The sequence below is a fragment of the Coturnix japonica genome, chromosome 21 (genome assembly GCF_054131305.1).
Source record: "Coturnix japonica strain WE chromosome 21, WE-NBRP24, whole genome shotgun sequence".
Lineage (NCBI taxonomy): Eukaryota > Metazoa > Chordata > Aves > Galliformes > Phasianidae > Coturnix > Coturnix japonica.
In genome coordinates, this window is record NC_140683.1 from 11,061,025 (window position 1) to 11,087,016 (window position 25,992).

At 58.5% G+C, this 25,992-nt stretch overlaps 1 protein-coding gene across 17 annotated transcripts in view; it reads left to right on the forward strand.

Moving 5' to 3' along the window:
- The window catches only part of EXD3 (exonuclease 3'-5' domain containing 3), a 163,411-nt gene extending 138,512 nt beyond the window's left edge, over positions 1–24,899 (forward strand). For 12 of the 17 annotated variants that reach the window (XM_015878790.3, XM_015878793.3, XM_015878796.3 and 9 more), the window contains one exon: positions 2,269–3,308. In XM_015878790.3, coding sequence (XP_015734276.2) covers positions 2,269–2,715 — 447 coding nt within the window. In that variant the 3' untranslated portion in view covers positions 2,716–3,308. Of the gene's footprint in view, positions 1–2,268; positions 3,309–17,007; positions 17,102–22,331 lie in introns of those variants that run through there. The other 5 variants (XM_085521605.1, XM_085521606.1, XM_015878798.3 and 2 more) reach the window with 2 other exon arrangements.
- Positions 24,900–25,992: the final 1,093 nt, after the last annotated feature.

The following is a 25,992-nucleotide window of genomic DNA, read 5'->3' on the forward strand; positions in this document are numbered from 1 at the left end:
CATCCACGTGTGTTATCACCAGCTCTCCCACCCCTGCAGATCTGCTGACAGGACCCTGCCGGCCTCCTCCCGCCGTCTGATGGGCTGTTTACTTTCTGTTTGATTTTCCTATAGAAAATAAATAGTGCTGCAACAGGAGGGGATTTTTTTTTATTATTCCCAGGCTATCGGAGCCACCAAATTAGCCCTGCCTAATCGAATGCAGCTGTTTCCTGTGCACTCAACAACAGGCCCGTTGCTGCACCTCCCGGAGGGTTTATTTAAATAGGTGAGATCCGGATTTCCAGGGAGAAGCAGCACGGGGTGGCACAGCCCTGCAGCCCCCCAGCTCTGCAGGGTCCCCTCTGACACCAGGATGGGGCAGGGAGGGCTGCAGGATTAAGGCACAGATGCGCCAAGGGCAAACAGCCCGTGTCCCAATGGACTGCATTTCTTCAAGTCCAGGGACTGTTCTACAGGGTGAATTTAAATTTGGGTGTACATCAAACTTCGGGTCTCAGCAGGGCTGTAATACAATTCCAGTCCTCCAGCCATGCCCCCATGCCCAGACACCCTGATGGACGCTGTGATAGGGATGGATAGGTTTAACAGCCATCCCCAGCCCAGACTGGGGCCTGTTGTCAGTGCTGGCAGGCGGCGATGGCGGGCAGGCCGCGGCCATTTGGGCACGGTGCTGGTGGGACCCCACACTGTTCACACCTCCACCGAGATGAAAGAGCCGCACGGCTGGAGATGAAAGAGCCGCAGGGAGAGGCCGGGGGGGGGGGCAGCCCAGCAGTTGGCTCCCATGTCATCTCCGCTCTGAGCTTTCCCATGCGGAGCTGCGTGGCCGTGGATGGGGGTTCAGCCGCGGTGGGACAGGGCTTGGTGTCAGTGTGGAAGCAGTGGGGTGGCACATCGGGCACTGGTGCTCACAGTCCCGTGTTGCAGCATCCCCACGCTGCTCCCATCCCCATTTCACCCACACCAGTGACCACCCCGGTGATGTGATGGGGACACCCTGCAGCAGTGGATGGAACAGGGCTGCTGCCCTTGGGGAGGGCGCACAGCAGCAGCCCTGTGTTTTGCCTTAACAGAAAAAAAGGTGGTTTTCTACTTAGTCCCTCATGTTCCCCCTGCTTTGCACCCAGCTCTTGCTGTTAACCCTCATGTGCTTGGAGCAGGAAGAGTTGCTGCTCTGCTGGGCATGCCTGTGGGTGGCAAAGCAAAGGGAAGAGCAGCCCCAAGCAGCTCATAGCCATGCTGTGCCGTGCCATGCCGTGCTGTGCTATGCCAAGCTCTGCTCCCATCAGCTCCACTCGGGGCTTTGGGATGCAGCTGTGGCTTCTGCAGCTCCAAGAGCGACTGGCAGCTGCCAAACAGAGGCTCGAGCCTCCTGGTGGAGTATTTTTTTTCTCTAATTCTGTTTGCCTTCATGGTGAAGCCCAGGAAATGGGGAATGTGTGAATCCTGAATATCTACAGCACTTCCAGTGTGTCCAGGAAGTCCCCTTCCAAAAGGCTGAAATTAGGCTGGAAGTGGGAAGGGGAAGGCACCAGCTTGGTCCTGGCTCCTTTGATTTCTACCAGTGGGAGAGGGTGACAGCCCCCAGGCTCCATGCGGTGTGTGCCGCCCCACGGACCGAGCCAGCCTTGGCAAGGTGGAGTTTTCTGGGCAATTTGTAGTGATTTATGGTTCTGTGCTGACGGTGAGAAAATCTTGCTGCTTTTCCCAAAGAACAGGCAACACTTGGCAGGGGGGCTGAGTGCTGCTTTGGATGGGATGCCAGCAGGAAACGTGGGATTGGAGCCATGGGGGCCCAGCAGCCCTGACACTCCCCCACCCCCCCGAGACTCCCCAAATTTCACACGTGCCTCTGCACCATTCAGAACTGGCCGGAGATGCACAGCCAGCGTTATGGGGTGAGACTGCCCATTTGCAGCAGTATGTGCTGAGTTTGGGAGCACCGGGGTCACGCTCTGTGCTGAAGTCCTGGCAGCAGATCCCCAAAGGAGATCAGGAAAACCAGTGATAATGATAGAGCCAAAGAAGTCTCCGAATTGGGATTTGCAAGCCCAGGGCTGTAATGTGCTCATTGGTGCATGGACTGAACTGAAAAACTTGTGGGGGGTGGGGGGGCATTCACTTTTTTAAACTTAAAATGTTGCATATGTAGTTAATTTTCGTTGCTTCATTGTTTTTAGCCTGTTTGAAACCTCATTCAGGCAGAAGATTTGGGGCCAACCTCTAAAATGATTTCCCCATTTGTGTCTCCTGGCTGGAGTCCAGGTCTCCCAGCAGGTTTGGGGCCACAGCTCTGCCCAGGAACAAGTGTGCTCCCGTGGATGCCACCATGCATTTCCCACGCCGGACCCACGCAGGCCCCGAGCACAGTGCTGGGGACGAGCAGCAGGGAGCCCAGCTGGGGTGAAGGTGCTGTGTGAGCCCTCCTGGCCCATCCTCTCTCGTGGCAGCAGTGTGATCACCTCTGCTCTGCCTCCATTCAGAGCACCAGCGGTTTCAGGGCCGTCACAATTTGGCCACCAGTGGGAAGCCCAGGGACGATGGCTGGGAGGACAGGGCTCCTGGCCGTGCCCCTGGCTCAGCTCTGCACCTCCTCTCTGCACCAGTTCCTGCCCTGTCCGTGCCAGCTGCTGGGTGAGGATTGCAGCTCATCTCACACAAAACTTCCCTCCTGTGAACTGGCTTCGAGTCGTGGCTCAAAAGTGCTTCTGAACTGCATCCATGGGTGACTGCTGGTCTGAGTGCTGACCTCTGCTCCCTGGACATGATGCTGCCACACTCTGTACAACATGCTCTGTGCAAGGTGCCGCCTGCTGCTGCAAACCACTGGGGACACATGTGAGCCAACATCCCATATCACAGCTCTGCCTGCCCACAACACACACACTTTGCACCGAGTGAGCTGAGAGCTGCTTGAAACCAGCACAGAGATGCAGCGGGGAACAGCCTGCGTTTATCGTGCTTTTGCTTCCCTCTGAATTCCAGCCCTCTGACACCTTCAGGCCAAACCTGACGACCCAAGTCTGACTGCAGTGACTGAAAAGAAAAGAGACTTCCCTAAAAGTGCAGCTCCACCAGTGCAGGAGAGCAGCTGCAGGTGCCTCAGAGCAGAGAGAGCAGCCAGGACACACAGAGACATCCCACTGGGTTTAGTTCAGTGCCTGTGCCAAGCAGGATGCCCCGGCAGCTCCCTCACTGCATCACGAGGCAGCAGCGAAGCCTCTGGAAGAGTTTTGCCTGCAGCCTGTGAGGAATGATTTTGTGGTCTTGGCCAGGATCTAATAAATGTGTGATGCCAATCCCACCTGCCTCTCCGCAATGGAACCATGGTGTACAACTGGGAGGGAGCTGCCTTCACAGCCAGCTGCAGAGCGGGTGCAGGGGGAAGCAGGCAGGGAAGGAAGCAATAAGGTGGTGAAATTATAGCATAAAAACAGGCATGTGTCCCTCCTTCCTGCTGCTCTCCTCATCAGACACATTGGGCTGGTTGAGGCTGCAGGGCTACAAATGGACCAGGAGCTCAGGGGGTTTCCCAGTGATACAGGAAAGGCAGATGTGTGTCCAGGGATGTGAAAGCCTCATGAGGTGCTGCTGAAGCCTGCTCAAGGATTCAGCACTTGCTGTGAGCGTTTCCCAAGACCAATTTCTCCAGCCGACAAAGGTCTCCAGCCCAAAAAGGGGCAGATGATCACGTAAAGAAACAAGAGAAACTCCTTTCCATTCCAGATCTCTGCTCTAGTCTCTGTTATCTCAGCATCAAGAAGCTGCAGTGACCTGCAGTGACCTGAGCTTCTGCCCTCAGCAGCTCTCCTTCAACTAACAGCCTGAGAAAGGAGGACATTGCTCCAACTGTTCATATCCTCAGGCAGTGCCTGCGGCATCCAAGGCAGGCGTAGCTGTGCTCATCTTGCTGGCCTGCAGCCTCTCTCACCCTGCTGATGGTTTTCCCGTGGGTCTCACAGGCTTGTGATGCTCTCCCAGCCCTGCTGAGCAGCTGCCGGGGTCAGGTGGGGTGAGCAGTGTGGTGGCTCCTAGGAGGGAACCTGAAGGGGAGTGGGGATTCCAGGCCATGCAGGTCACACTGTGCTTTGCTCAGCAGCACAGGACCCTGCAGGGTGCACAGGGGGAGCCTGGAGCAGCCAAGGTGGCACCAGTGGTCAGAAGGGCTCTGCCGGCCGGGCATCCCCTCCCGTGGGGACAGTCCAGGCAGCGTGCCCAGATGGAGCAGGGCTCAATGCAGTGACCCCATACCCACAGCCCCGTCAGTCCCACAATGGGGGGAACAGGCGAGGGGTTCCCAGGGGCATCCGCTGCCCTTTCTCGCAAAGCCCCATCCCCCTCATGGCGGGGGCTCACCATGGTCCCCTCAGCACCAGGAGGATGGCTGGCCCCCAGCCCCTGCTAAGTGCTTGCTGGGTTGTTTTTTTTCCACTCCTGGGAACCAACCGTCAGCTTTTGTTGGTGAACAGACTGTAGCTTTCATGTGAAAAGGTTAGTACAGTATGTTAGTTCCTAATGAGGGGATAATAGTCTGATTCTCACACCCCGGGGACTGCGAGGTGACAGCAGCACGGGAGAAGGGCTTTTAACACCTTCATCCTGGGAACCTTTTCCCTCCCCAGCTGGCATCCCCCTTCCTTGCCCAGAGAGGGGAGGAGGAGCACACTGCAGTGCCTTTATCCCCACGCTGTGCTCCAGCCCAGCCGCACACGCTTCCTTCCGGAGGGAGCAGCCTGGGAAACAACTGGCCAACAGGTCAGGACTGACCCACACCACCAGCTGCTGGTGTCACAGTGCTCCTCACTGCCCAGTCACAGCACCCCCGGGAGGGCAGGAGGGCAGGATGTGCCCCGTGGCACTGCGGTCCCTGCAGCCATCACCTCCTGCTGTGTGCTGGGACTGTTGGAACAGCTCGGGATGTCCTTGGTGGAGCTGGGGATGGATGTGTCCTGCACAGCCCACTGCGGTGCAGCCTGGTTCCCTGGCTGAGAGCATTTAAGGCCACTGCTAACCTGGGCTGACAGTCCCTGCAGGGCAGGGAGCAGCACTGGTGCTTTCCAAGTGAAGGGGCTTGAGATGGATGACCCCCAGCTGCTGTGTTTATCCAGTTAGTTTAACTCAGGCTGCCCGCACAGGGCGTTGGAATGTCCTCAGAGCAGGAGAGACCAGTTCTGCCAAATTCCACGGGATGCCAAATCACAGTGTCCTCAGCCGGGCTGTCGCTGCGATCCCAGCCGTGCAGGGCACAGCATTCCCCACTATCTGGCAATTCCAGAAATTGCAGGTTTTCGTGGTAACTCACTTTGCACGGGCTTCTTTCTGAAGCTCTTTCTGGGACATTCTCTTGGAGAAGTCCCACAAGAGCTGGTGATGCCCCTTTAGCTGAGATGCACGTGCTCATTCCCTCAAAGGTGGTGCTCCCCATGAGATCCTCTGTGTTGCAAGTGTTGCCAGAGTCCATCTGCAGCCATTGCATCACATCACTCAAACCTTCCAAAGGTTTCTGGTGCCGTCCTGCTTCTCACTGGATCCCCTTTTTATTCCACTCTTGTTCCACCAAAGGCTTCTCTGTAGGTTTGCAGCCCCTGTGGCAGCCCATCCCATGCACTATATGTGGTCTGTGAGTGCAAACAAGGTGCTGAGGGATTTTTGCAGCTGATTCTCTGAGTCTGTGTCTGATAAAGTGCCAAGGGCTGGTGGCTGGGTGCTGCCAGAAGGGCCCCTGTGCTGCTCACCTGGCACCGGGCACCACATTGCTGGGTATTGCAGGGACCTGCAGAGGGGCAGATCAAACCCTGTGCCCCTCTGCTCACTCGCTGTGGTTGAGGAGTCCTGGCACTCCCTGCAGAGCTTGGCTTTGTTTCTCTGCTCTTTTGTGCTGTTTTGTTTGTTCTTCACTCTCTGAAATAGCACGATGCCAGCTCTGGCCTTGCCTGGTTTATTGCAGCCCTGCTTGAAGGGTTCCCATGTCTCAGCTCAGATCAGCTCAGATGCAGCTGGTGGCAGCGAGGCAGATTCACAGCCCTTCACAGTGGGCAGTCTGAGGCTCTTAGAGGCCGTGCCCAGGGCAGCCCTGAGCCTGGCTCTGCGCTGCACCCGGGGCAGCCACACACTCAGAACATGGTCTGTGCAGTTTCACTGCCCCGTGTCCTCAGGATGCAGCCCCGACCCGCAGCTCAGGCGGTGCAGGCAGGTCTCCCACCCTGCGTGTGCGTTTGCATTGCATTGCTGAGGGGCGTCTTTCTGGGTCACACTGTGCGAGGCTGTTCACACCAGAGGAGATGTTTTCCAGCTGAGATCGCCTGGGCCTGAGAAGCAGACATTCCCTTGCTCGAGTGTGCTGAAATGTTTAATTAGAGTTTAACAGCAGCCTGGGAAAAAGGTGTCTTGTCATATTTCTGGGCTGCGTTTTGTTTTTTAACTGCTCGCCCTCTACACGCACAGCCGAGGGAGACCCGCGGCACAATAAGTCCTTTATGTGCCTCTCCCCACAGCTCGCCCCGACCCTGAACTTTCCCATCAGCTGCTGGCACTGTGCCCTCGCTCATGTGCCCGGGAGGGAGCCAGCACGGGGATGGGAGCACAGAGCGGCCACAGCTCCTGCAGCCTCACCCCGCACCCCAGCTTCCAGTCGGTGTTTTGGTGCTGGAGGAGGCACTGTGCCTCCAGCTGGGCTTGGGCAGACACATGAGCCCGTGGTTTCCTGCTCTGGAGCATCCAGTGTGTGTGCAAGCTGGGGGCCGTGGGGACACCGGGCTGTGGCCGTGCATGTGGCAGGACGTGGGGCTCTGCAGGTGGAGCGATGGCACCTGGGGATGCAGTGCTGGTTATTGGGAAATGTGCATCTGAGTGACGCTGAGAGCAGCTCAGATAGATGGGAGGTTTGTGTGTTAGCACAGCCCACAGTGGGGCAGCCCCACGGGGAGGAGCAGAGCCCAGCCCTGCATGGAGCCAGCAGGGCCACAGTGCTGCGCTCCCACCCCCAGCCCAGCCTCGTCCTGTTCACAGCGACCCTGCCACCATCCCATGGGAGAATGCAGGGGATGGGTGCACACCTCCCTTCCCCAGCACAACCTGCAGGAGCCCGGCAGCACTTTCCATTCACAGGTGTTATTTGTTTTTGAGAGGTGAAATGCGGGTTTTGCTGATGCTGGCTGATGCCGTGCTGCTCCGGGAAAGAACAGCAGCAGGCAATGCAATGGGGCTGCATTGCTCCTCTCTGCATCTGCCCCCCTCCCCAGTTTGCTACCGAAACCACAGACAGCAAAACCCCGAGACCAGAGAAAGCCTGAACAATCCGCAGGTTGGTCTGTTGTTACCCTTCCATGTGTATGTGACACAAGGTGAGGTGTGTGAGCTCCCTGGTGCCCATGTGTGCAGGGTGTGCTCACACACCACTGACACTGGGGTCACAGTTCTGCATCTGAAGGCGTTGGGCTGGAGATGGTGGGGATCAGTGTAGCATCTCCTTGCAGTGATCTCCTGGGGTCTCCTGGCAGATTCAGTGCTGCAGCACTCATCCCCAATATCTCTTGTGCATTTTCCCCTTGCAGCTCCCAGTTCTCACTTTGCATGGGCTTCTTTCTGAAACTCTTTTTGGAATATCCCGCTTCTCACCGGATCCCCTTCTTATTCCTCTCTTCTTCTGCCAAAGGCTCCTCCTCAGGCAGCACATCCCATACAGGTCTATTCCTGTCCTGCAGCCATGTCAGTCCAGGTTTGGGGACCTGTCTTGGGGAACCCATTTCTTTACCCTGAGCTCCTGGCTGATGGAAGATTCTGGCTCAGGAAACAGAAAGGCACAAAGAGAGACCAGGAGGACAATAGGGTGACAAATGGCGACCTTGGGAGAAGTGGATCCACTGGGCCAGCCCATGTCTCTGCTCTGAAAGATTACGTGAGAGATAGCACCTTCCTGCTTCACAATATCTGTAATGGCAACAATCGCGTTTGCAAAGGCAAATATTTGCTCCTTCTTCCCACCTGCTGACCCAGGAAAGCCGCCCATTGTGGCAGGCTGTGCACAGGACAGGGTCATGGTTTAATTTTCCAGAGGTGCCACCACCCTCACCCCTGGGTGACAGTTGAGGGGACTCCTGGCTGTTGGTGGCTGCACACACCCACCAGCCCCCAGCACCGAGTGCCACCACGTCCCCACGGAGCCGTGCCACTGTCACGGTGGGTCCAGGGGTGCACGACAGCGGCAGACCCCCCCATGCTGAGCTGTCAGATGGCTCACAGAGCTGGGAGTCGGAATAGAAACCTCCTCCTTCAGTGGGAGAACAGCGTGAGCTCATTTCCCCTCCATCCCAGCATCGCTCCTTCCCTTTCTGTTCTGCAGAACGTCAAACCTGCTTTCATCTGTTTGCTTTTCCTCTACCCATTTCCCACCCTCATGTGGGTATGCTTTCTGCCACGCTGCCGGGACCTGCTGTGCTCTCTGTCCAGGCACTCCATGCAGCCATGCAGCACTGAGGGGTGCTGGGGGGGATCTGGGCTGTGGAGCTCAGCTGGGAGGTGCTGTGACCAGGAGGCAAAGGCTGCGTTGAGAAGTGCTGCTTCTCTCGTGGTGCCACCTGTATGGCACAACTGGAGCCCCAGCATCACTGCCCTGCGGTCACAGCCCCACAGCTCCGGGCTGCCCAGCAGAGAGCAGGGCAGGGTTTGAGCAGGGCAGGGTTTGAGCAGGGCAGGGTTTGAGCAGGGCAGGTTTGTGCCTTGCTGGATGTTTGAGTGGGAACACGCCAAATGAGAGAAGTGCCTGCACCGTGCTGCTGGCAGCTGCCCAAGGGGCCCCACAGTGTTGCAAATGCGGTATCTCTGCCTTAGGATCTTTATTTCCTTATGGAACTGCAGGCTGGCTCTGCCTGTCGGGTGTCCCCGTCTCCACACATGTCCTGGGCACTGAGAGCACCGCAGCTGAGCTCTGCAGGATCCTGACCCGCAGCCCTGAACCAGCCGTGGGCTCTGGTTAACACAGGGACCCCGATGCCTGGGGCTCCAACCATTGCCCTGCCAGCCGCAGTTGTCCCGTGCTGCTCCCAGATAGCTGGGGAATCCGGGGCCCCACGCGCTGCTCGCTGAGGGGAGCGGGCTGGGAAGGCCAGGCGTGCTGGGAACCCAGCTGCAGCCTGAGCGGGCTGGCGAGTGTGTCAAAGCAGAAAAATGTGCTGGGAACGGCTTTGCCCTCGCTCCCTTTGGCACCTCCTGCACACGCCAGGCGAGGCCAAGTCCTGGGGCAGGCAGGGAGAGCATTGCCAGAGCGTGGGGGGGTGCCGGGGTGCTGGGACAGCTTGGCACGTGGAGGTGCAAAGTGTGGGACTGCGATACCTGCCTGCTGCGTGTGCCAGGCTGCAGGGAGGACGGGATGGACAGGCTGCCCCGGCTCTGATCTGCATCGCTCTAATGCAGCCCTGCAGGGTTTAAGCCCCTCATCTTTGCCCACTGTCCACTGTGGGATGTGGGGAGGGAGCTGTGCCCATGCTCCTGACCCACGGGGCTGTGGCGGTGCCGAGGCTGTGCTGTCACCAACAGCTTTCCCCTCCTGGAGGCACCATGAGACCCACGGCTGGGGTCAAACCTTGCTCAGGGCTCATCCCACGCTCAGGGCTAAGGGCAGCCTGGGCGCTGATCTCAGCCGAGTTACAAGTGGGTGCAGAGCTCCAACCCGAGGAGCTGAGCTGCCCGCTGCCCTGTGGCGCCCGGGCACTGCGGGAAGGGCATGGGGGGTGGGCAGCATGGGGGGGTGGGCAGCATGGGGGGTGGGCAGCATGGGGGGGGTGGGCAGCATGGGGGGGTGGGCAGCATGGGGGGGTGGGCAGCCCGGCCCAGTGCGGGGCTGTTTTGCAGGCTGCGAGCACAGAGTTGGCCTTCCCGTCCCCTCCTTCAGCCGTTCCCAGCCTATTCTACCTTATGTGTAGGAACTGGTTTTTCTTCCTGGGCTATTGTTTCCGCTGGATGGGTTCGATCGCTCCAGGCCTCGCTCAGATTTCCTTTCTCACGCTTTTTTTTTTTTTTTTTCCTTTCTTTTTTTTTTTTTTTTTTTAATTCCCGTTTTCTGCTGCCGCTTCTGGTCTCGCCCCAATTAAAGGAGCAGGCGCTGCTGCCGGCCAGGGGACCGAGAGGACTCAGCTGTGCTGGTGCCCATCTCAGAGGCTCCGGGCTGTGCTCTGATGCTGCCTGTGATGTTGTTGCTCTGAAATGCTGTTCCTGCATCTGGGAGAGCAAAATCCCAGCTTGGGTCCCTGCCCAGCACTGCTGCAAGCTGAGCAAGCGCCCTGAGCTTTAGATGCTCCCATTTTGCTGCACCCCTATCAACTAAATCTATTTTGTTGCTTTTTAACCAAAATCCTGCAGATCCAACACGGTGACACCATCGCAGGTCCTGGCTCCACACCAACGTTCTGAGCCGTGCAGTGGGATGGCAGGAGCCACCCATGGGCTCTGAGCCAGTGACCAGCCGGGCTGCTCAGGGTGGCTGCTGTCACTCCGTGGTGCTGCCACCACTTCCGTGCCCTCTCCCCTTTCCGGCCCAAGCTCACCCTGCTGCCTTCCAACCACAGGGGCCAGAGGTGAATCCTGGTCCTCCTGGGTTTGTTTGTGGCATAAGGTTGGGGCCAAGGTTGAACGGGGACACGTGCATCCCACTGCTGGCAGTGCTGGTGGCACGCTGGGTGTTGGGTGGTTGGAAGTGATGAGGAGCAGGACATGCAGCATCCCCTGCCCTGCACACCACAGGCAGGGATGCCCGGGTGCCTCGGAAGATGCTGCCCTCTCGCAGGAGGTCTGGCACGCTGACAAGGAAGCCAGGTATCGAGCTGATGCTATCTGGCTCCAGCTGGGGAGGCAGCGCGTCCCCCGGGGGCCTCCAGATTGCAACACAGGCAGGCTTTGGTTCCCAGATAAAAATAGAAGCTGAAACGTGAGCCCGGCCTCCCTGGCCACTGCTGTCACCACCCAGCTCAGCCTCTGCTCATGTGCCCCTGCCTGGGGCTCCACAGGAGGTTGGGGTGCCAAGGACATGGGCTGGCTGTAGGGCATATGGAGCAGTTGGCATAGAGTGTCCTGGGCCCTTTGCACAAGGCTGCACGCTCCTGTGGGGAAAATCAGAGCCGCTCCAGGACATGGATGGTGGCTGGGAAAACTTGGAGGACTCAGAGCTGGGCAAGGGGAGAAACCCTCTGGCATATATTATACAGCTGGCCCCGTACCCCAACTGCCCAGTGGGACAGCTGCCAGAGGAAGCCAGGGGAAGCCAGAATAAGGGTCGCATTTGGCTTAGTACGCTGTAAATGTAATTTCCTAATGCTTTCCTAGCACCTGCAGAAGAGAACGGAGCCTCAAGGGTAGTTTCATATGCAACTGTGTGACCCCACCACAGGAGGAGAGTGCAGAGAGAGGGCAGAGCGAGGGCTCTGCTTACAGCAACATACATATGGCACCTGAATCAGGCAGAAAACAACCTCCAGTGGGGCCGGTGCACGTGTTGGTGATGCCCAGCAGTGCTGTGTGGGATGCTAGTGGTCAGAGGGGAGGATTGCCCTGTACAGAGAAGATCTGGACAAGTTATCCCTGTGCCTGTCACTGTGCAGAGGGATGGGATGGGATGGGATGGGATGGGATGGGATGGGATGGGATGGGATGGGATGGGATGGGATGGGATGGCTCAGGACCAGCCCCCCATGGGAGGTGTGTTCCTTGGAGCCGATGGCTGCAGGATGCACATATGCACACCCAGAAGGTTTCACCCTTGCTCAGAGGTGTATATAAAGCAGGGAGGTTGATTTATGCAGGCAAAAAGCAGGGCATCAGCATAGGGCTGGAGGAGCAGAGGCAGAGGCGGTCAGGCAAGGAGAGGGAAGGGGCCAGCCCTGGAGCTCCTGGCATGGAGCTCACCCCGAAATAAAGGCACTGGGGATGCTGAGCAACCTCATTATAAGATTATAAAGCGGTTATTATTGTTCTGGCTTTGTTATTAAACTTGTTGTAACCCCTAGGATCCTGTCCCAGAGCAGCACCGCATTGTGCTGGGTGCTGCACAAACAGGGCTTGCTGCTACAGTTAAGGTTGGGTCAGGGGTGCTGCTGCAGACTGAGTCTTTCAGAGGGGCTCAGCCCCCACATCTGCAGCTCGTAGCCCAGCTCTGCTGGTCCAAGTGAGTGAGGCTGAGACACGGCTGTAGGAGATGGAGGGATGTGGGGGGTGCATGTGAGCAGTGGGAGTGGGGGGTTGAGCATCTTACTTTTTTTCCCCTGGGAAATTCAGCTTTGCATGTGGGTTTAGGTGCAATGTCGGGTGAGATTCTCATCACTGAAAAGGCCTTGAGGTACAGAAAAGGGCTTTTGGTGTCACTGACAATTAAGTCGCCCTCAGTGCAGCCAACTACCCCAGGCAGCGCAGCAGGACGGGGTTTGTGGTTAGGGACCTGCTGCTGTGAGCACGTGTGTGTGGAGAGGAGCGAGCACATTCAGCAGTCAGCTGCTGCAGCTGGCATGGCACAGAATGGCACGGCATGGTGCAGCCTGGTATGGCATGGTACAGCACAGTGCAGCATGGCATGGTATGGTACAGCACAGTGTAATGCAGCACAGCATGGCACGGCTCTGCATGGCACTAATGGCACAGCACAGGATGGCATGGGACACACAGCACGGCATGGCACAGCTCTGCATGGCACTAATGGCACAGCTGCCACCAGCAGGAAGGCAGCCCCACATGTGGTGTCCCAGTGGAGGAGACACCCACCTGCTGGGGTCCCAGGAGCATGATGTGCGTGTGTGGAGGAATGAGTGAGCGTGCACAGGGAGATGTGAAGGACGTGATGGCCTGGGAGCTCAGGGCAGAGCTGGAAGGCAAACCCCAGCCCTGCTGGATGCTGAGCTCACTCTGGCAGCCTTCCCAAGCCACCTGGGGACTTGTGTGCTCTACCCTTCCCCTCTCCTTCCCCAGAGCAGCTGCGTGCCGGCACGTGGCAGCTGAGAGTTGGTTGCCCCAAAGATGGAGACTCAGGAGAGGCCTGGAGCCAGAGCGCTGCCCGCCGGGGTTACAGCAGCCCTGGCCACTTTTCTGCTCCCCGGGGCTGACCTTCGCTGCCACTATCTCCCCAATCTTGTCAGCTCCACTAATCTGCCCGTTTTCGTGCCCGTGGTTCTTGTTTCGTGCTCCCAGACAAATGAGGCCCTTCTAGCTGTCAGGTGAGCCTTTCCCAGAGCTTATGCAAATGATACTAATTAAAGGCATTCTTATCTGTTCAATTTCCCACACCTTTTGCCTCCGAGGGGGATAGAAAACTTCATGTTTTAACTCCGTATTTCATGGCAATCGGAAGGACTGCCTAGGGAAAGCGTTGGGAAACGCAGCAGGTCACTCCTGATGAGAAGGGCTGGCTTATGCGAGTGTTGAAACACTTCATTATGCATGAGAAACCTTCCAGAAACAGATGACTAATAGCAAAGCGGGAGCAGAGAAAGCAGTGGGAACGCCATACCAGGCTGGCATGGGATCCCATGTCATCTTACCAGCTTAGCAGGGTTGGGCTAGGTCAGCACTTGCCTAAGAGACCTCTCAGAGTACCTGGCTGGTGATGAGGGAAGTGATGTTAATGAGTCAATAAACAGAGCCCTTCCCTCTTTGTGAACCAGAATGGCCCTGCGTGATCCCAGGAACCCACCAGCACCACATTATTGGCTCCTTGTGGCCATACACACACCAGAGCCCCTTACACAGCCAGGACCAGCAGACTGTGCTCAGATTGCCATCCCATGTGGCCACCTTCACCCACTTTCCCAGCATGGCTTCTGCGGGAACCCAAGGCAAGGTGTCAGCCCACACGCAGCAAGGCAGGAGCAGCAGCAGGTGCTGATGAAATGACAGTGGATGAAACAAGCTCTTGGCTCTTCAGGGAAGGGGATCAGGCAACCCACTGCCTTCTGAACTCCCTTGGACGTGTGGCTGTCCCAGGGGCTGTGCCTGGAGGTGGCCTTTGTACCCACAGGGTCGATACTTTGTGCATGGGGCTCAGAGTTGCTGTAGGATAGAGGGGAATCCAGACCTATGTTTGCTAGAGAAGGAGAAGAGCATTTGAAGGTCAGAGCTGTAACTGCAGCAATAAGGAGCTAGAGAGTTGGGAATAATATGAGAAAACACACACGTGGAGGCAGCAGATGAGCATGAGGCATCAAACCCTGACTTGTGATTGGAATTTGCCAGTGGTGGTTACCTGATTTTCTTGTCATTGACATCCCCACAGTCCCCTTCCCTCCTAGATCCTCCCTGCTTTGGGGTCCCACAGAGACAGGCCTGTCTGTGCAATGGGCCAGAAATGTGGGCAACCTGTGCTGGGCCTGAGCACCCTGCATCGCAATGTGAGCGTTCCGGTCTCAGTCTGTCCCCGAAAGAAACTCTGTGATGCTCAAGAGCTGTGATAGCTGTGGTTTCACAACCAGGATGAGAGCTGCAACCTCTATCCGGAGGAGTGGCCCTTTCACCACATGATACCCATCTCGGAGAGAGGGAAAGAAAGGAAGACAGTAGGCGGTGAGTAGGAAAGAGATACCACTGCAGGTGGCAGTTGTGTGGCCCTGTGATACGGCGAGCGGAAGACGCCCAGGGAATTGTCCTGACATGAGCTGCCCTGAACTGCCCCAGAGTTCACTGCAGGCAATACTGATGTTGGCCTTTACAGCCAGTGTTGGTACACTGAGGATTTCCTAAGCCAGAAGCTCTCCAGGCAGAGAGTTACGTATCACCAGCACAGCCATTGCCAAGGAGAGCCTTCAGCACTGCTGAGTGATGCTGGTGTCGTGTGTTGGTGCAGTGAATGGGAGAAGTCCGTACTCCTGGGCACTATTATGGAGCCAACTCTTGTACCACCAAAGTGACCCCGGAGCACTTTGATGGAGCAGCTTTCTGGGGTAGGAAGGAGCAGGACTGACACCTGCTGAACCTGGGGCTGTGTGGGGGTGCTGAGATGGCCAGGAGCTCCAGGCTGGTGCATCCAGTCCCTCGAGTCCTGGGAGGTTTGTGCGTCACTGCGGTGCAGCTCCCCCCGGGGGGCTGGGAGAGGCAGGGAGCACTGTCCCAAACAAAGAGGCCCAGCACTGCAAAAGGAATCTGGGGGCCTTGAGCTCCTTGTGCTGCGCAGGCAGAGCTGGGCCAGCTCCGATTGCTGGAGCTGGGGATGTCCCAGCACAGGGTGCCGGCTGTGCTGGCTCACTGCGCTGTCACCGTCTGGGGCTCTGTCCCCTTCTATTAAGTCCCGGTGCTGGCACTGCTGACACCTGGGAGCAGAGTCTGTGTGTGTGCAGTGGGTGCTCCGCACACCCAGCTCGGGATGGAGCCCCCTGCCCGCTGTGCCCGGCTGGCAGCCAGCAGCTCGGGGTCCATGTGCCCATGTGCGTCGCCGGGCGCTCGGTGCCGGCCCCGCTCCCGGCGCTGATTCACACGGGGCGCTGGATGCCGGGCTGCCGTGGGAAAGCGCACCCGCCATGGCTCCCGAGCGCCGGGATTGCTTCAGCGGGGGTGCAGCCAAGATCCGTTTCACAGCGGGCAGAGCAGATCTCGGCTGGGATTTACCAGTGACTAAGCGTGTGCTGGCAGAGGGCTGCCCTAGCGTGAGAAAGCACGAGCTGCTCCCGCTCCGAGGTGTGCAGCTTGCGGGCTGCGCCGGGACCGCGGCCCCGGGCACCTACGGGGACAGACAGCATCTGTATCGCAGAGCGCGGCGCTGATGGAGCACAACGGAGCTGCCCCATCCCGCTCCACAGCACTGACACTGTCCCCTGTCCTCTCGTGCAACCAGTCGTACAAAGTACATCCATCCTTGGGCTGGACGCTGCTCTCCTGCATCCCGGGGCTGCCCCCCTACCCCCCTGAGGTGGCAGGCTGCCCTGCTCGCCTCGTTCCTTCTGCCTTGTTTTGGCAGAGCGTTACGAGTAAAAAATGAATTGCAGTTTTTATTACAGCTAATTGCTGCTGCTAAGTGGCTTATCTGGCTCCAGAGTGTGCCCTGTGCTTGGGAGCTGAGGATGGGGAAGGCCCAAGGGCTCTGGAGGTGGCGGGGGCTCAGAACCTCCCCGCAGTGTTTGGGAGCCCCAGGCAATAGGATACACATGGCCACGGTGTATGTGGCCCCAGGGGCTGTGTCGTCCCTAGGTCACAGCAGTGCTGGATTCCAGCAAGGCAGAGGAATATTCTGGAGGTTACCCCGCATGAAGCAGAGCAGAGCAGGGCATGGAGCGGGTGGGAACCATGGCCAGAATGCCCCAAAGTGAGGGCTGCAGGGCAGCCGTGGGGCTGGGCTCTGCAGGCTGGGACATCCTTGAGCCGCAGCATCTGGTTCCACTGCACAGCAGCTGCAGGGCTGTGCAGCCCCAGAGCAGCAGGTGACACCTCTTCTATACACAGGACCAGGTCTGTCCATCTCCCCTGCCCAGGGGATCCAGTGCAGCTTTTGCAGACACTGTGAGGCTGCGGATGGAAGTTGCTCCTCCTGCTGTGGGGCAGAGCTGGTGCTCAAACAAATGATCCTTGCTGAAGCAGCTGTGTGAGAAGAAAGGGCATCTTTGCACCTTGCCGTGACCTGGTGCCGTTCCAGCTGCAAACACGCTGAGGGCCTTCATTGGTGCCCATTGGGCAGTGCAAACCTTTCTGGTTTCAACAGGCTTTGGAGCAAACCCCCAGGCAGGAAACTTGTTCTGGTTGGTGAAGTCGTGCACCTGTCTCACTGCTTTCCTCCCATTCAGTCTGCACAAAGTGCTCCGCAAGCAAAAAACAGCCCCTCAAAGCAAATCCTGGCAATCAACCTGCTGCTTTCCAGCACCTTGCAATGCTTCAGGGAGGGCGAGGGGAGGCTGAGCGTGCCTGGCTGCTGGCAGCACCCTGAGCTCAGTGGGACGTGCCTCAGTGTCCCCATGTGTGCAGCTGGGAAGGCCGGGGATGGGGCTGGTGCTGGAGGTTACAGACATCCCGGCCACCGTCTCAAACCTCCCCCCACTCTTTTCCCAGGTGTGCAACTGTGACAAGTACCTGAAGGTCCCGAAGGAGAGGATGAGGCAGCTGGTGGAGGAAAGCAGGCGCTCAATGGGGGACGGCAGCTCAGGTGAGAGGGCAGCGGAGGGAGGGAGGGCAGCGATTTGTGTCCTACTGCTGCCCCGGGGCTGTGTGCACTGAACCGCTCCCTGATGAGGAATGGAGACCCTCAGCACCGGGCTGCAGCTGGGTGCAGACCTGCTGAGCCTTTCCAATACACCCCCACCCGTTACACTCGTGCACGTCCCAGCACAGCCCTTTCCCCACGCCTCAGTTTGCCCATCTGCCCAGGCAGGGCAGTGCAAGGCACAGGGTGCTGTGTGCTCCTGGCCAGCTGTGGCTTTGCTGGGAGCCACGTGTGTGGCTCAGGGGACAGTGACTGTGGTGACTGTTCCCATGGTGCCAGCAGCCTGGGAGCACTGAGCTTCCCAAAAGGCCAGGGCATCCTCCTGGTGGTTTCTCTGGTGAGGGCACTGCTGTTTGTGTGTACCCAGGGACCAGCCCAGCCTGTTCCACCAGTTCTGGAGTATGGGAAATAGCAATGCTGTGGTTTGCATTCAGCCGTGTGAGCAGTTTCCCCTTCCCCCATCAGGAGGGGTGAGGGAGCTGTGGGGGCTCACATGGCACCACCACTTCTTTACACGGCCCCTCTGGGGACCCTCAGCCGCTGCAGCCTTCACACCCTCTTGTGCATTGGGAAACATCCCCCACAACCCCGCTTCCCCTATTGCAGAGGGATGGGGTCAGCGGGGAAGGACTCAAGGCTGCAGGAGCCCCACACAGACCATGGCCATGCCAGGGAGCATCCCTCACCACGGGGCAGCCAGCAGCAGCAAACACCTCAGCAGGATTGTGTTCTGCTGCCACAGAGACATAAAATAAAAGCTGACTTGTGCCAGCTGGGCTCTGCCTGTGCTGCAGATCCCAGGGAGCTGCCAGGGGGTCGAGAGCATCTGTGTGAGCCAAAGCAGGATGGGCAGAGGGGAGCAGTTCTGCCCCACACACAGCATGGGGTTCAGTGCCCCACTGCTCGCCCAGGCAGGCAATTCATCAGCTCAGATTTATCCCTGGGACTGTGGGCAGATGCTTGCCCAGCACCCAGCCTTGGCAAGAAGCCTCGCACCTACCTTGCAGGGAATGTTTTCCCTGGCACAGCTGCGTTTTCCTTGCATGAGGCTCTGATGGAAGTGCTGAAAGTCACTTCAAGCCCAGGCAGCTTTGCCTCATGATGTCTTTGTCCCATCGGGGTGCTCAGAGCAGCTTTCCTGGTGGGCTGTTTGCCCAGTTCAGGCTGGGGACAGAGCGGTGAGAGGTGACGCTGCTGTGGGTCCCACATGGCCCAGGCAAGGTGCAGTGTGGCTGGAGGCCATCGGCAGCGTTCAGGCTCCTGGATGACCCAGGTGGATGGATTGTGTCACAGGCTCTTGTCTGGCCAAGGGAAGCTTCTTGCTTAGTCAGTGTGGTAAAACCAGCTGGCATTGTGCCCTGGTTCTTGTGGATGCTCTGCCAATGTGGGCAGGCAAAGGAAAAGTTTCAGGACAGCAGTGAGTGGGCAGGGAGCACAGCAGTTCCCAGGCATGGCAATGGGGTCCAGAGCCTTTTCCTCAGCCAGGGGCTGTGCTCCACAGCAGGACGTGTCCAAAACCTTGAGGATGGGTGCATATTTTTCCTACCCTCCTTCAATGATCTGCAGTGTGTGGCTTTGCTCTGAGCATCAGACCAGTCTGACTGGCACATGGGAAGGGCACTCGGTCCCTGTGCCATCCCACAACTGCTCTCACACCCCTGGAGCATCCTGGGCCTCCTCCCCACCTCAGCTGGAACACAGCCCCAGTGTGCAGGGGCAGCCAACAGCCCTGCACATGTTGGGCTGCTCTGCGGGCAGGGAAGGGGACTGGTCCCGTATCAGACCTCAAGAGGCTGCGCTCATAGAGCTGGGGTGCAGCCCCTTCAGCCCCAAACCAAGCAACTACCCCACAGGGTGGAGCGGGGTTGCTGGGGGTTTCCATGTGGGGCATGGGATGGGACTGAGGAGCTCCTGCTCAGGGCTGGGGGCAGGCGTTGTGGCAGGAGCAAACATGGAGACCACATGAAGCTTTGCTCCTGCTTGGCTGCCAGCTCTGTGTGCAGAAGCTGTGATCTTTGCTCTCACGGCAGCACAGTGACTGGAGCTGCTGGAGGTGCCCCTTTGCCTTGAGCTCCTCCGCCCAGCACCGCCCTGGGAACGTCTCAAGAACGTGGCCGGGCCGCTGCAGCCCAGGTTGCACAATCACAAGTCCTTTGTCCTTGGCTTATCTGCCTTAGAGAGGAGGAAAAGATAACCAGGCATCTTCAGCGCCCTGCAATCCAGTGTTTCTCAGGCTCGTAACTCCTCTTATCAAGTTCAATCTTTCACCACGCTGAGGTTTCCCATGCACCTTTGTACTCCAAGAATGCTCCCAGGTCTGCTTTCAGACTTGTGCAAAGTCTTTACGATGCGCGCTTTCTCCAAAACACCCCAATCCTTAATTGCCTAATTATGGACGAGTCTCCCGTGTGCGATGACAGCTGGGTGCGGCTGCGGGGCTGTGGGAAGGGCTCAGCTTGCACAAGGGCTGCCAAAGCCCGGAGCCTCTGGGGCCAGGCAGGAGAGCACAGCAGGGATCAGCTTGGGGGGCACAGGGAGACCCGGCTGGAAGCGGGGCCTGGGGGCAGGATGTGCTGTGGGAACAAAGAGCAGCACATAACTAAGGGATGTCGGGGTTACTCACCCATGTCCTGGCACTGAACCTCCAGGGTGCCCAGAGTGGGGGAGGGGTTGTTCGGTCTGAGAAAGGGCAATAGGAACACGGTCTGTCCTGTGCCCCCATCCCACAGTGAGGCCTTCCTGAACCATTCTACTGACCAGGGCTCTGCAGAATAAATAGGGTGTGGGGACTGCAGCTCACCAGTGCTGCTGTCCTTCACGATGCACTGTGAGTAGCCCTGCAGTGCTGGGGGCTGCTGCTGTGGGTGCACATCCCCTGCCCCCTTCCTGCCCAGAATCTCACGGCTGCAGCTCCTGGCCACGTTTCTCCTGGGACCCCCAGGACAAGGCTGCAGCAACCCCACAATGCAGCACCTGAGCAGGGTGGTCCCTGCATGGTGTCCCCTCCTCAGCTGCTGGCTCTGCATCCCCTGTGGTGACGGTACCATCAGAATCACAGAACCACAGAACATCCCGAGCTGGAACGGACCCTCAGGGATCACTGAGCCCAACCCAGCCCCACACAGCACCACCCAACCCCCAGCCCTACAGCTGAGAGTGGTGTCCCAGCGCTCCCTGAGCTCCAGCAGCTCAGGGCCGTGCCCGCTGCCCTGGGAGCCGTGCTGTGCCCAGCCCCATTGCTCTGTGAGCCCTGCACAGCCAGCCTGGTTCCATCGTCCCTGGGTGACCCAGGCAAGAGTGAGAGAGGTGAGCGAGAGGCCAAAGGGCTTTTTATTTTCATGATGTTTTATAATGGGATTATTAGTTCCCAAGAGGTGTTTCGAATTGATTCGGTAAGGAATTGCTTTCATTTCTGCTCTGCAGAGCTGCGGTGGGAATGCAGCCTTTGGTGCGAAGCATCACAGACCTCTTGAAACTGTAGATCTCAAAACCACGGTGTGCCAGAAAGCCTCACCCCCCCACCCCCCACCCCCCGCACTGTGTGCTGCATCCTGCTGTGCCCAGCGCCCCTGGGGGTGTCACTGGGTGCCCACACTGCAGCACATTGACAAGGGGAGAAAAAATCCCTCCTTCCCAAAGTTTTTTCCCCCAGGAAAACCATCCCTGTTCCGGGGCTCTGACCTTTTCCCAGCGTGGCGTTCCCCGCTGATAGCGCCCAGCCGGCACCCTGCGCCCATCTTCAAAAGCCCCGCGAAGAATTTGGTGGGAGGGGGAGGGGGCTTTTACAATCTCCCATTCAAAAATGGTTACTTTGAAGTGATGTAGCATTTTCAACCCTTTGAAGCGCCACAATTAGGGAGGGGGCTGGTGCGGGCCAAAGGCATAACACTGGGTGACTGTCACTGCCTTTCTCTCCCCAGGCTTTTAAGAGATGAACTTTTCCTCCCTGCCTCTTTCTCACGAGACACTGACCAGGGGGATGGGGTCGGGGTGGTTGGGAGTCGGAGGTGTGGCAGGGAAGGAGGGGGATCCTGTTTGGCAAGAGCCAGGTGGGCACCTGGTGGGTGGATGGAATGTGCACAAAGGGAGAGCGAATTGGTGGGGTTATGGGGTTGTGAGTGCCCCGCTGTGGGGCTGGGATGCTGAGGGGCTGAGATATTGTAGGGCTGGGATGCTGCAGGGGCTTTTAGGGGGGTTCACGGTGAGGAAATGTCTTTGCTGTCACTGTGGTGATGGTTGAATCCATCACGCTGGGGTCCTGGGGCCCATCCCTGTGCACCAGGCAGGGGGCTGCCTGATGCCAGGTTAGGGTTGGGGTTGGGGTTGGGGTTGGGGTTGGGGTTGGGGTTGGGGTTGGGGTTAGGATTAGTCCTCCCACTGGTGGACTCTGTCCTGGAGAAACCCCCAGAATCAGAGCCTCCCCTCTGCTGTTCCCACTCCAGACACCTCAGGGGGTTGAGGCGAACCCCATTTCTTCACCAGATGCCAGAAATTGGTGAAAAAGGGAAAAGAGCTGTTTTTGTTCCCAGAAGCGTCCCAGGCAGACACAGAACACAGAGCAGCCCTCAGCCTTGCTTTCCCCACTGCAGTTCCCGGTGTGCCGATGCAGGGACGAGCCCGTCCGGAGCGTTGGTGCCCCCTCCGGCACTGCTGGCTCCCAACAAAGCTCGCTCTGATCCTCGCAAGGGGCAGGTTGGAAGCCCCAGAGATGCTGCCGGGGAGCCGCAAGGTGCCTTTTGTCGCCTTAATTGATGCTGGGCAGGATGAGTTCCCCCCCCCCCCGCCGAAATGAGTCATCCCGTAGCGTGGAGCGCAGCCCGCCCCGTGTCCCGGCCGTCCGGCATCCTGATGGATGACACTCAGCTCGGCCCGAGCTTCCGCTGCCCGGATCCAACAAGCCGCGAGCAGCGAGAGCCCGCCCCGAGCTGCCAAAAATGCAGCAATGTGGGGTTTGAGGCGCTTCGGTTGCGATGGCAGCGATGCGCTGCCCCGGCGGGGACACAGCCGGGTCGTGCAGGGACAGCGCATGGGACGCGTCCCGCAGCGCCCCGCGGTCGCCTCCCAAACGCTCCCCCCGAAGGTGCGGCCGGGTCGGGTGGGCTGTTCCATGGCTGAGCGCAGACGTGGCTCATCGCGCTGGTGACTGTTTCTCTGCTGCTTCTCATCCCTGCAGGCTGCCCCACATCGGACCAGGAGCCGCCGGGCCGGACCTGCAGCGCTGCTCAGCCCAGCAGCACCGCACCGGGGAGCACGGGGCCGTGGGGAGCAGACGTGGGGCTGGTGGGGGGCACGGCCCTGCAGGTGGCCGCCATCCCCCCCGGGGTGCTGGACAAAGCTGAGCTCACTGACTTCTACTGCTGCACCCACTGCGGGAAGGTGTTCTGGGAAGGGTCTCATTTTGGACGCGTGGTCTCACAGTTTCAGGACATTCTTGTTACCACGGGGGATGAGCAGCGTATCTACGAGCTGAACTGAGGGCAGCACGGGGATGGGATGGGATGGGATGGCAGCAGGATGGGGGCTGCAGGGATGCACAACCCTGTGAGCTGGGGCAGATCTGTGGGGAGTGGGCGTGGGTTTGTGGAAAGCGGGCTCATGTTTTGGGGTCTGTGGGTGGGAGGCTCTCACATTTGCACTGATGTGGTGACGGTTGGCAACGTGGCCTCCATGGGAACATTAAATCAGAGGCACCTGGGGAACGGATCAGTTGCTTTATTTCTGCCCTTCCCCAGGCTGGGCACGGCAAGAGGATGGCAGAGCTCTCCAAAATGCCACCAGGTGCTGCTGACCCCATGGCACCCATTGGGGCCCAGCACTCACCCTGGTGAGGTGTGTCCCTGTCCAGCAAAGCCCCTCTGCTCCCCATGGGAGGATCACTGAAGGTTTCTGCTCCGTCCCCCCTTCCAGCTGCTGCCCCCAAGACCAAGAAAGCACCTCCAGCACTCAGTGTGCTCTGTGGGTATGGGACACGATCAGGGTGATGCCACCCTGTGTCCCACAGCTCTGGGCACTGCTGGCTGCTGCATCCCGGATGGGTTGAAAGCACCACCCTGTAACAGAGGAGCATTTGCAAATTCCTCCCCTAATCCCAGTTAACTGCCAGGCACTGATGTTATTGCTAACAGGGCCCGAGGGGCTCTTGGCTTAAGTGTGTCATTTATAGGCCAGCAAAACGGGCAGCTTACACTGCAGTGCTGATGCTCTCTCCCTCTCCAAAAGCTCATGGCCGTGCAATGCTGAGGGCTCCTTCCCCTCAGGGACATCACACCCAATGCTTCTCTCCCCCCCCCCCCCGGTGGTCCCTGTGTCAGAAGGGCACCGAGGTGGCTCCCACAGCCTCACACACTGTGCTCCCTTCCTCTCCTCCGTGCTGTCAGTGCAGGTGCCCATCAGCCCTCCCCAGCAGTCCCTGCTTTGCTTTGTCATGGTGAAAATGTTTCACATCATTTTCAAGCAAATGAGAGCAGAGAGGATCAGGACACCCCCACCACAACCTGTGCCACCCCTCTGTCCCCATCACCGTCAGTGCAGCACCTGCAGGACTGTGCCCATGGACGCCTGGCCCCACTCACCATTCACTGCCATGTGAGCTGGTGCAGCAGTTGTGTTTTGGTGCTGGCTGCACGCACATTGGCTCTAAGATCTAAGCTCACTTCTCCTCCCAGTCTGTCTCTGGGGGGTCACAAGGCAAAGCCCCATTGCTGACACACAGCCAGAGATGCCCATGCCTGGCTGCTGTCACCATTTTGCCTCTCCCAGCTGTGAAGGAGGGCAGTGCTCCACACAGGGTCACATCCTGCACAGCCACATTGGTTTCCTTTAATTCCCCGTCCCCAGGTGTCCCCAGGGTCCCGCAGCCCCTCCATGCTCCTCGGACACCTGGGAGCTGCTGGCTGCTCCCCTGGGGCTCACCAACAGAAGCTGCTCTGTTTTAGCAGCAGTTTTCCCAGGTACCTGCATGTCCCCATGTGAGCTCTGGCTGCTTCCCCTGGGCTGTGCCAGGCAGGACGGCTGCTGGACGCTGCCACAAAGGACAGTCCCCACACGGGCCATGTCACCTCCAGCCATGGAATGTGCTGGGGATTCTCTCTCCTAATGGGATTAAAACACCTTCTGCTCTTGCCCTCAGCCATCATCATTTTTCTATCGATTCTTACAGCTTCCCACTCCGTTGTCTGCATTTTTTATTTCCTTTCTTTGCACAACCTCAAGGAATTGTGTTTCATTTCCTGGTTTCCAGCCCTGCACTCTCTTTCTAGGTGCTAACATGTTTTTTCTTAATTCTCTCTTCAGCTGGAATCGAAATTTCCTCTTCTCTTTTACCCCAAGGTCACTTTGCAGCAGTTGTGGCACAGCAGCCGGCAGGACGTCGCTCTGTCGGGTTGGGCACCGCGGGCTGAGCACAGGCAGCTGTGCAGCACCAAGTCTGCCCATGTGCAGTGTGAGGGCACAGCACGATGTGACCCCGCGTGCTGTGCTGGGTGGGTGTGGGGTGCTGCCCGCTGTGCCCTGCGGCAGAGGACGTGGAGGTGCAGTGAGTTCGTCCCCAGGCAGGGCCAGCATCAAACTGCCGAGCAGGGCCGGCCTTGAGCAGCATCCAGGAAGCAATAAATCGTCCGGTTTTCAATGGTGGAGATGGATCAAAGAGAATGAAGCTGGCTTTTTAATCAGCCTGCAATATTGTTTCCCTATCTGGCTTCTTTGGAAATAAATAAATAAATAAATAAATCAGCAAACCGACCCCACTGCCTTCGCCGCAGTAATGTTTAACGTTTATGGGGGCAGTAAGGGGCCCTTTGTGCTTTTATGGGGCTGTTTGATAGTGTGTTTGTAGGGCAGCCGGGGCAGCTCCCGCAGAGCCACCCCATCCCCGGGGTGCCACTTAGTGCAGTGCTCTGCCTCTGCCTGCTGCTGGGGATGCTGCCATAGGACAGTGATGGAGGAGAAGGAAAGCAGCAGCCAGTGGGGACTGCAGGGAGGGGAAGGGAATGGAGCCGGTCACTCCAGTCTCACGACTTGGCTTCACCTTTGGACCCTGAGCTGAGAGCTCAGGAAGGGATGGGGGTAAGGTGAGGGAGAAGGGGCTGGGTTGGGTGAGAACAGTGCAAAAAAAGCTGTTTCCTGGGTGTCGAGCATCAGGGCCCGGGGACATCCTGCTCACCCTGCACAGCACCTCCGGCTCCCCACGCACCGGGTGCTTTGCTGTGCAGCTCTGGGGCGGCTCCGGGGTGCCCTGCAGAGCCCTGAGAACTCACACACCACATCGGATATCGGGCAGTTCCTCTCCTCGCCTTGTGTATTTCTTGCACATCCTTCGCAGTTTGATGGGGACAAGGTGTTTGGCACTGAGGCCAGCTTTAGTTTACAAATGAATCTATCAACATTGTTCCTCATCAGGCAGGAATGTGCTTCCCTCCCTTCTCCCCCACCTTATCCCCATCCCCTTCCGAGCGAACTTCCTTCCTCGTGCAATCCGGATCGGAAGCCGTGCCGCATACTTGACCGGCTCAAGGAAAGCGGCTCCGCTCCCGGTGCCTTTGTGGCTCACTCGGGGCCGGCGGGCTCAGGCTCAGCCCGGGGCCCGCGTCTCCCCGCACGCTCTGGATGCTCCACGTGAGCTCCCAGTTGCTCGGATGCCGTTTCCAAACAGTCTGACAAGTTTCTGGGCACTGGCCCAGCCCCGAGGTTGGCTGTGAGCTCCGGGCCTCGAGCTGTGGGCCGGGGGCAGCAGGGAGGTGTGGGCGGCACATGAGGGGACATCAGTGCCCGGAGGATGTTTGCTGGCCGGGACCGCTCCTTTCCCATCGACCTGCCGACACCTGGGCACGGCTCCC